The sequence below is a fragment of the Pinus tabuliformis genome, chromosome 7 (genome assembly GCF_031772625.1).
Source record: "Pinus tabuliformis cultivar Carrire ecotype Pingquan chromosome 7, CPIR1, whole genome shotgun sequence".
In the NCBI taxonomy this organism is placed as follows: Eukaryota; Viridiplantae; Streptophyta; class Pinopsida; order Pinales; family Pinaceae; genus Pinus; species Pinus tabuliformis.
In genome coordinates, this window is record NC_142293.1 from 556,840,481 (window position 1) to 556,851,349 (window position 10,869).

Consider the following 10,869-nt stretch of genomic DNA (forward strand, 5'->3'; position numbering starts at 1 on the left):
CACCCTTCGTGTTTTTCTGCTTTACACTATGAAGGACCTCCTGTGCCACACCAATTGCTTCATGTATTTTCCTTCTGTTCAAGAACCCAAATTGTTCAGGTGAGATATGCCTTGATAGGATTGGTTTGATTCTGAGTGCAATCACTTTTGCAATTATTTTATAGATGTTGTTTCATAAAGAGATAGGTCTGAAATACTCAAAAGATTCTGGAGCTTCCTTTTTGGAATGAGAGCTATGAAGGTTGCATTGAAAGGACTGTAGATTTCTCCATTCTTTCTTGACTCCTCTACGACTTCTGTGGTTTCTTCTCCTATCTGCTCAAAAAAATGTAGAAAGATCTCTAATGTTCAACCATCCGGACCGGGGCTCTTCTCTTTTGCCATAGATTTAATGACACTTTCCACCCCCTCCTTCGTAACAGGGTCCATTAATTGGTACGCTTCTTCCTCCTCCACATATCTATGGAAGCATTGCGCTGTTTGAATGACCTCCGCAATGGTGATCTCACCATTGTCTTTAAATAAAGATTGGAAGTGATTCTGCCCAAGAGCTGATAAGGCTTCAAACGTCTTAGCCTCCCCTCCTTCTTCATTTTTTAAGTTCCAAATGGTATTTTCACTCTTCCTCCCTTTTGCATAGTTATGGAAGAAACTTGTGTTCTCGTCCCCTGCTTTGAGCCAGATTGCTCTACTCTTGAGTCTCCATTCCTCCTCCTTTGCCAGCACGATTTTATTCTTGTGCTTCTCCAGGGCTAATATTTTCTCTTTAGATTCCTGTGTCGCGTAGCCATCCGCCTCTATGCTTTCAAGCTTTTGAAGGTCCTCGTTTATCCTAGATATTTCCTCAGTCTGCTTTGATTTTCTATCCTTTGCCCATGAGATTGTTGCCTTCTTCAGTCTTTTGAGATTTTCCATGAATAAGAATCCTTTATTCTCTTGTGAACCTCTGTCGGGGTGTGTCCAAATTTCTTTGAATAGTTTATTGAAAGATTCTTCTTGGAGCCAGGAAGCATTAAATTTGAAAGGGGCAGGAGGTTCTGGGGGAACCTTGGAGAGCTCAAGGTAGATAGGGAAATGATCCGAAGGTCCCCCTTCTTCAACCCATTGCCTAAATAAAGGAATCATAGCAGATAAGTCCTCATTGAGTAAGAAGCGGTCTAGTCTCTTCGCCACCCTTGCTTCTCCTACTCTTCTATTCCTCCAAGTCGGATTTAGCTTGATGAGGTTGGCTTCTATCAGATTATTTGAGGCTAATAGATTCTAGAAAAAATCTGTTTGCAGATCCTCTCTTGCAGCTGGACCCCAAGCCTCCGCTCTTCCTAATGAGAAATTTAGATCACCACCCAACACCATGTATTTACTCTTCATAAGCGAGTTCGCCATCAATCCGTTCCAGAATGGTATCCTTCCCTGGCAAGGACCATATATATTTAGGATAGTTAGAGGAAAATCGAATTCTGTAGTCTGACATTCTAGTCCCATCACCTGCTTCATTCCCCATTGGTTCTTGAGCTTAATTCTCCCTTCTCTGTATCCTACAGCCAAACCTCCTGAGTGGCCATCTGAGTCCAAGGCTGTAAATTTTCATCCTATTAGAAGAGCATTTAGCATTGTTTCGATTTCCTCTCCATTCCCCAGGGTCTCCTGTAGAAGGAGGACATCCGCCTTGGAGTTCATAACCATGTCCCTAAGAGCCAGTTTTTTAGGTTTACTGGCTAAACCCCTACAGTTCCATGAGGTTAAGATCATTTTAGGGCAGATTCGGGGCTTTGCACCGCTCTAAGTGCCCCTGTGATAGATTGTTGCTTCCCGTCTGCCACATCGAATTTTGCCTTAACTTGGGCCATGTATAGATTGGATTTTCTTCCCCTTTTTTTCCTGGGCTGACTCTGAGAGATGGATGGTTCAATTCCCCCCATCGATGACATGGGGACAGGTTTATTGTCTTGAGAGCGGAGATTATAGGGGCATATAGGTTGCTGGGCCAGAGAGGAAGGTTCAGGGCAGCACCCATCACAATTCAGATCTAGGGAGGGGATAGCGGCTGAAATAATTTCAATACAATTTTCCAAATTACAATCGTCCAGATTTGCATTTTTAACATTTTTTTCCAGAAAGGGAGATTTTAGTGAGAGGATCAGGGGCCAGACATTCATCCAAACATTCATCTTTATTTTCTATATTAAAAAAAGGAGAATGTTTTGGATCTAGGCTCGTACCCTTTGGATCCTCGACTAGGCTTGGGTTTGAGCTCGGAGGTACATCTTCAGGGTTCTCCTTTGCGGTCCCGGGTTCCGTTTCTTCTTCTGCCAGTTTCCTCGGAGATTCCTGAAGATCTGCTCTCTGGTATTGCCTCCCCTGCTGCGGGTCTAAATCCATAATTTCATATTCTTGATCCTCTGAAATCTCCTTGCTTTTTCGAAACTGAAAGTGCCTATTGTCTTTTTCTGGCCTCGCCCTCATTCTCTGGAACCTCCTCCACCGCCTGCCTAAGGGGCATTCCTTAGCCAAGTGTCCATACTCATGGCATCTATGGCAACGGAAAGGCAAAAATTCGTAATCCAGAATTTGTTCGAAGACATATTCTTTATATTGGAGATTTATCTTCTCTGCTAATCCTCCGCTTGGATTAAGGCTGACGAGAATCCGTGCCATTGCTTTGTTGTGTGTTTCCTGGAAGGACATGTCTGCCTCCAAGTAAGTGCCCAATCTGTTCCCAATCGCCTTGAAGACCGACTCGACCCAGAGGAACGATGGTAACCCTGGTGCTCTTACCCAAACCGGGAAGACATCATCTTTTTCATGGGCTGCATCGAACAGAGGGCTCCATTTTTTGAACAGCACCGGGATGTTTCCGAGTGTCCAATTTCTCTTCAGCACCCACTCTGCTGCCCCTTTGTTTTCGAAACGCACCGAGAACCAGCCTTTTGCTAAAGTCAAAACCCTGAAGTCTCTGATTAGGTCGGATTGCCAATTCTGCTTCCCCCAGGATTGAATGAATTCAGATGAGAATTTCTTGCCCCTTGCTCTACTGACCAGGGTGCATTCTGCTACCTCCAGCGCCTCTTCAATTTGCACATCCATGCCCAACACCAGGTTCCCTTCTACCCCCTGGGATTTTATCAATCTCTGTTTTTTCCTTTGCCCCCCTGTATTTTTTGTTCCTCTGGCAGTGTCTCTTAAACCCTCATTCTCCTCCTGCCCTCTTTGGGATCCCGGTCCAGTGGACAGGGGCAGGGATCTTGACTCCGGAGTGACCTCTATCGAGGTGTTTAAAGAAAAATTGAGGGGCTCAAGGTGTGATTGATTTATTACCTGAAAACCCTGGACTGCTCGGTTGTCCTCCCCCCTTGGATCTTGGTAGTCTTCAAAACCCTGATCCTTCCGCCCGATTTCCTTTGGACTATTTGTACCCTTTGCAATGGAAACCCTTGTGACTGGTGCAGTCCTTCCCGCATCGCCTTCGGGACTTTGCCCTAGCTTCGACCCGAGATTGACTATGTCTTCTAAACCGCCAAAGAGGATCGGACCTGCGAACCCGAGTTTCCCTTTGCTACCGAGATGTGCTTTGAGAAGACCTGCATGTGGGTCTTCCTTGCTCAACCTTTGAATCTGTTGCAAGTACTTACCCCCCTGCTGCACCACTGCCGTTCCTTCCAACTCCTTGGGCGAATTTGTGAGGGTTTGGTTCGATCTTTTGGATTCCGGAAAAAACGGAGGAGAAACTAGGGTTTCCACCGTTCCAAAATAACGCTCTATGTTATGTGCGGTTGGATCTTTCCCCCAAACGGAGAGAATGTCCTCCATGGCTGGGTCTAAGTCAATGCCCTCATCTGAATTAACCATGGTTACTTTCACTGGTCACAGGTTGCTTCTCGGCTATCGAAAACGGAGGAGGCACTGTCCGTTTGTTCCTGATCCCTTTTTCCCCTGTGGTAAAATGCCTTCAAGGTTTACTGTTTACTGAGCCCTCCAGATGTCTTTTGCACAGCGTCCTCAACCTCCACCTGCCGTCCTCCTGACGCTCTTTTACCGGTGCGGACGAACGACCACTGTCTCCTTCCCTTCCATAGCTGAAGGGCCCTATACCTCGGCCCTACGGCCCTAGGTCCAGCACTACGCCAGCTGCCAAACCCTTCCTGCTACGGTCGCCATCGCTCCACATCGAGCCCAACGTTATATATATATATATATATATATATATATATATAGATAAACCCATTAAAAACTATTTCAAATATTATATATAAAAGGTATTAAACAAATTATAAGTGTCCAATTTATATAAAAGATATTAAACAAATGGGATATCATTCTCATTATATTTTAATATTAATAACCTATTCCCAAAAGAATGGGCGATGAGATTAGTTAATAATATAATAAATATATTTAGATAATTAACCAATTTTAATGTAATTGTTCCATTTTCTTATTAAAATTACGTATAAACTAATTATATTATAATATTAAAGTAGGTATAATTATTTAACAAAATAAATTTTAAAAATGAATAATTGAAAAATTATATATATTTAATAATTATTATAATTTATAAAATGATAATAATTAATTTTATAAAGTTTTTCTATAAGTATTTGAAGAATATAGTGTTAGAGGTTGGAATTGAAATGAAATCTTAAAAGTTGGAATGGACTCAATGAATATGAGAACAAGACTAACCTAAGTATCTAAAAATTATAGTGATAGAGGTTGGAATTGAAATGGAATCTTAAAAGTTGGAACGGAGCCAATGAACATGAGAACAAGGCTAACCCCATAAATTAGAGAACAAGACTAACCCCATAAATTATAGTAGTAGAGATTGGAACCAAACCTCATATAAAATAATAACAAAACTACCCCTTTATAACTAATTAAAAAACTAAATTACAAATTCCTCTGAATCCAAATACAAATATCTATCTATATCTATATATATAATTCTTTTTATAAAAATATTATATTTGAATACTTTTATATATATATAGACATATTTCTTAATTTAAAAATAAAACCATATACACTTAATCTTTTTAATACTCCGAAAGAAAATTTATTACATGCATGTTACGTAACCAATGACGGCATAACAGCGTGAATCACTGAAGCAAATGTTCAGATGACTAAACCATCGAAAACAAAGCACATATTTGGGCTTGATGGAGCTGCGCGACGACGCACATCAAAAGGAGGGATGGGAGGCCGAACTTTCATAAACAATTCACACTCCATTTTTTCTGTGGAAATATAGACAGAGTGTGAAACAATTATGCACAATTATTTGCTCTAAATATCTAGGTTGCAAAGGACCTAGAAATTCCGAACTTATGCAAAGGAATAAAATATTACCTAGAAATTCCGAACTTATTAATTATAGATTGATGAATGGAACATTCCGAATAAGAAACTACCCTTTGTTATCAATATATCAAAATATGATTTCAAATCTCATGCATTTCACTCATATCAGTTTTCAGCACCATGAATTGTGTAAGAAGAAATTAGAATGGACAAAGGCATAGCAAAGCTCTTTAAACAAAAGGATCACCAATTCTCGGAACAATCTAATAAAGTCAGTTTTTCTTCAAAGCAATTTACATGTTTTTATTTGACTCTGGATTATCAGTAGGAACTTTGTGACTGGTTTTTATATGTTCAACAGAACTGACAGATTATATATCTCCCATACACACAACTATGATTCCTTACAGGACCCTTCATACAACATTATTATTTTGACATTTCTCAGCGGGTACTACGGACATATATAAAACATAAACAGATCCCTAAAAAGCAATCATCATCCTTTTAGATTACGTTACACTAAACACAGAGACTGTTGTACGTGGTTAGGAGATGGGATATCCTCGGGATCTCGTTCAGGCTGCACCCATTTTCCATACGAGTTGCGGACGAGTCCCTTGTTCTCCAATTGGTACCACTTTCCCGGCACCATTTGCTTCGGCCTCAGCATGTCGGAGGCCTTGTTCACCAACGCCACGTCTCGTTTGGCATCCCCTCGGAATGGGGCGCACGAGCTGTCGAACCCATCCAACAAATGAAGATATCCCTCCAAGTTGTGATACTCTGCAGGGTCGAGATTTTGTTTCAGAAAACGCGAACGTCGATGATCCAACTTGAGTTCCACTCCAACGTGAGCGTATGTCCACGGGAAACGGTCAAGCAACGGCTTCATCAGTCGCTCGAATTTTTCCATCCCTTCGTTGAAGATGATCCCGGGCATCTTGGGGACCATGTCCTGTTTGCTCACCACGCGCAGAACCTTCACCCCCATCGCCTCCAATCTGTCTTTGAAAGCCCAGTTGCCCACTCTCGGAGCTCCGAAAGAGAACACAGTCACAGGGACGTTCCTGTCAGGATCGGCTTTGTGCGAATTGAAGCCCTTAGCTGCGACCTCGTAAGCGCTGAGCAGAGCGAGGGCACCACCGAGGCTGTGGCCGGTCATGGTGATACTCACGTCTTCTCCTTTCTGCGTATACACATCCACCAGGCGGCCGAGCTCCTTCATTGCCTGCTCGGACGCGCTGAGATTGTTGTATCTCGTGTTGAACTCCTTTGAGGTATATATGCTCAGAAACCCTCGCTCCACCTTCACTGATGAATTCTCGTGCAGGCTCCCCACCTCTCCCAGGGGATGGAGAATATCCTGAAAATCCTCCATCCACTCGAGCTGCGTCACAGTCCCCCTCCACGCCACCACGATGTCTCGCCTCCCCAGGCGCCTCACCTCCTCGTCTGTGCTCACCGCAACGTATCCAATCCAGTTGGAGTCCCTGCTCCATGTATTGTCGTCCATGGAAGATGGGCGGCCGAACCATTTAGGGAGGTGAATGTCCGACATGGCGTAGAGATACTTGGTGATGTTGTAACCCGTGTTGTCCAGCCCCACCTTGTGAAACATCTTGTCTCGCCCGTATCGGCAGCTTCCGCAGTATTTAGAATGGGGCTCAAAGTCGAATGCGTCGTAGGTGGCCTGCGCAAACTCGCCGTATCTCACGATTTCTCGTCTCAGATTCGGATGCAATCGATCGCCCACAAGCCCTGCCCAGTTTTCTGATCCCTGATACTGTCGCCAGTTCTCCTGGCCGAGGGATTCTTTGGGCGAGAGCGGGAGAATTTCCTGCACGGGATCAAGGGTCCCAAAATTTTCGTGGTCGCCGGGGATGATCGACCGGGCAATCGGCCTGTCGACGACCTTGATGTCGAGAGACAAATCAGGTGACTGGGCGGTCTTACGAACACCAGAGTTGCGCACGTTCTGTTGGGGCTTCTCCACTGCCCGTACGAGAACAGGCGACCACCGCTTCTGTTTTACGGACGAAAGTAGATCGGACGGGTTGCATAGATTTACATATGGCTGGCAGACGAAAGCCTTCGGCAGTGTCGATTTCATAGTGGAGAGAATGCAGTCACCAGAAGTAGCAGACGGAATATGGCTGGGATTTGTTGCACGAAACGGCGGAGCGTGAGATAAAGAGATGTGGGCCGATTGAATCATGGCGAGAGCGTATGGAGAGAGGGGTTTCGATTGTGTGGAGTTGAAGAGAGATTGCAATGTGAGAGAACAAGCACGGCCTCCAATTGAAGGCGGAAGCAGCCGTTTTAAAGGAAAAATGAAATTCGCGGAAGAGGCTGTTCCATAAATTGCCGCGTAATCTTCAGGTTTCCAGGGGAATGAGTTATACATATTCAGTGGTGGGTTTCCAGGTGAAGACACGAATTTAGGTTCAAGCTCCATAAAATTCGTTCCATGCGCTTCTTGACCATTTTGAAGTTGTGACCCCTCAGTGTATGGAGTCATCGGTCGAATGCTTCAAAGAAAAAGACATCTTCTCTTAAAATTCTTAAAATCTTCCATGCAATCCTATTAAAATCAGCTACCATATATTAACATGAATTACCATTCAAATTCTTAAAATCTGCATTCCAATAAAAACATGAGTTACCATACTGAATGGTAGTGACTTACAGATATTTAGCGGTGGGTTTCCATGTGAACACACGAATTCGTTCCGTGCGCTTCTTGACCATTTTGAAATTGTGACCCCTCAGTGTACGCAGTCATTTCGACGACTCTTCCTACCGTTCTAATAAAACCGAGAATGAGAGAACATGCTCCAGATTTTCTAATTGCATGGAAATTGCAGTACAAGGCCACACAAAGATTCTCTGGTCCAGATTTTTAACACCGCGCGTTATCATTGACTTCCAGTCAACCATAATCAGATTTCCATGGAAATTGCAGTACATAGCCACACTACGATTCCATCGTCCTATTTTTCTACACCGCCCTTTATCATTGACTTCTATAACGCTTTTCCCGGTCTCTTACTTTTTGCGGTCTAAAATGTTATTTTCATATTAATTTGTATTATAATAGTTTACTAGCATAATCACATTAGTAAATATGGTTGGTATAAAATTTATATTAATCAACCATATTAATAAATGTGATTGATATATAGGAATAGTAATTATTTAATATTAAATAATACTAGCAATTTCTTGTAAAAGTGCAAAGGTACACCAAAAAAAATGAAGATTTGGGAAGATCATTTAAAAACTTTTATTTTTAATACAATAAATATTATATAAATATCGTCTTGGAGCTAGTGACTCATTCCCCAAGCTACAAAATGGGTCCTCGTGCTAGATTCCATTAATCTACTCCACACTATTTCAGGAATGAGGCTAATGTTCTTGCTAAACAAAACAAAATCTGTTGGATTACTAAGAGCAAACACTATTTCAGGAATGAGGCTAATGTTCTTGCTAAACAAAACAAAATCTGTTGGATTACTAAGAGCAAACTTCTACTTCGCTGAGTGCTTACTCGTAGAAGGGAATTTTCTATTGCAGCATTTGGTTGGAGTAAGATGGTTGATGAAAAAGCATGTAGGTGAATAACTAAATGACCACAAAGTTTATACAGTTCCTTATTTAATTCTTTGGGTTTTGAGGAAATTGTAATGGATGAGTTTTGGGAGACCACAAAGATGTGTCGTTATATTGAAAACTATTAAAAATTTAGTGACATTAATGCTGTTGACAATGCTTCAACATCCATCAATTTGACACAATCATTAATATTAAAATGTTTAAGGTTGGACCAAACACAATTAGGAAAGGATATTTTATTTATTCGTGCCCTCTTCAACTCAAATGTTTTGAGTCCAAGCATGGAAGAGAACTTCAATCTATGCACCTTTCAAATTTGCTAATGCCTAATTTTTTCCTTCAATCTTGTCCATACTGGCAGCTTGTCACAGTGGAAAATGGCACTTCATCTAGCAAACAATATCAATTTAAAGATTGTTTGACTTGGTGACAACAACTAGCATATACTCTATTCTTGTATAATGTATTATCAACCTTGTCCATTATTTCTACTGTTCAACAAAGTGAGGTAAACATTTCAAATTGAAGCAATAGGAGTGTAAATTCATTTAGGCTAGTTAGGTCAGTGAGCAAAAACAAGTAGCATTTCCTACAAATTCAAAAAATTTGACAGCTTTCTCAAAATCAAAGAGTTGGAGAAGTTAATATGTTGCAGTTTTGTTATGGTTCCAAACAAACCTAACAATGATATCATGTTGTTTGAAGCCTGAAAGTTCTCAAAGAGTAGAGATGAAAAGCTTCTTTTGATAATATTAAGATTTAAGCCTACTATGTCAAAGGAAATGCCAATCAAGCCCCTTAATAATAAAAATGACTACATTTTAGTTTCAAATACTAAATATTACTTATAGATATTTACAAATTCATAATTTTAAAAGGTGCCTACCATATATTCTAAAATATTCTAAATGTTAAATATTATATATCACTATTTAAAAATTCCTAACTTTGCATTTAAAAACATTTTAGTGTTGAATATAAATGCTTTGAAAATGACCATAGATAGAGAAATCAGATGAACTCGTCGATTACCAAAGTTCCTGACGGAGCTTTGATTGGCCCCTGATCTCCCCAGGGAAGTCATGAAACCTGTAGCTAAGGGTGCCAACATCAAAAAGAGCTTCGAACATGGATCACAGTAGCTATCAGCCGCCAAAAAACAGTCGGCCCTGTCCCATCCATGTGAGAGTAAGAACAGGTCGGTGACTAGAGACATGGATCCGTGGATATGCTTGTTGTGATGAGATCATTTCGCTTCCAAAAGTAGGGCCTTTCCGTCAAGAGAACCAACAAATTCTTCCAGCACGACCTACATTGGACCGTAGGCCCAGCAACCATGGAAGTGAAAAAGGAAGAACAGACCCAGGAGAAAGTCGTTTGCATCAAGCGTAAGGCGGCTAGGGAGTATTAGTGGGTCTGAGCAATGGCCACCTTTTATTCATGCTCGTTCACCTTTTATTTTATATTCATGCTAATGAGGATTGACTAGTGTTAGATTTCTAGATGGTACCAAACATTTTGGGTTCGATTCTTATATGCTCTTAACACTACTTGGCATGAGGATTGGCTAGTGTCGTAGGTTGGATTGCTAGATGGTGCCAAAAGTTGTGGGTTTGACTCTTCTATTCTCTTAACACTACTCGGAAACTGATTTGAGTCTTCCGTTGTAGGAAATAAGAGGAAAGAAGTGGCTACACCATCTCCATATTCAAGATAATTATCACTTGCGGCATAAAATGTAAATTAAAAAAGAAAACAACGATAACTCCTTCCAGTGATGCATGGGTTGGGGCAGCCGTGGTTGTGGGTGCACCTTTCAATTTCACAAATATTCTTTTTCCATTAGGGTTTCTATAAAACCCTCAAATTTGGAGCACAAAGGCTCAATTTAAAGCTCAAAAAATGGCATATCCAAATATGTCATTTGTTGGAAAGGCGGAGGAGACA

General features: G+C 41.4%; 1 protein-coding gene and 1 pseudogene across 1 annotated transcript; both read right to left on the bottom strand.

The window, feature by feature from the left end:
- Positions 1–348: 348 nt before the first annotated feature.
- Positions 349–915, bottom strand: LOC149248586 (uncharacterized). Its single transcript, XM_089450531.1, has one exon. The coding sequence runs from the start codon at positions 913–915 to the stop codon at positions 349–351; it is 567 nt and encodes a 188-aa protein (XP_089306657.1).
- Positions 916–5,821: 4,906 nt separating this feature from the next.
- LOC149248587 (phospholipase A1-Igamma1, chloroplastic pseudogene) lies at positions 5,822–7,825 on the bottom strand (annotated as a pseudogene).
- Positions 7,826–10,869: the final 3,044 nt, after the last annotated feature.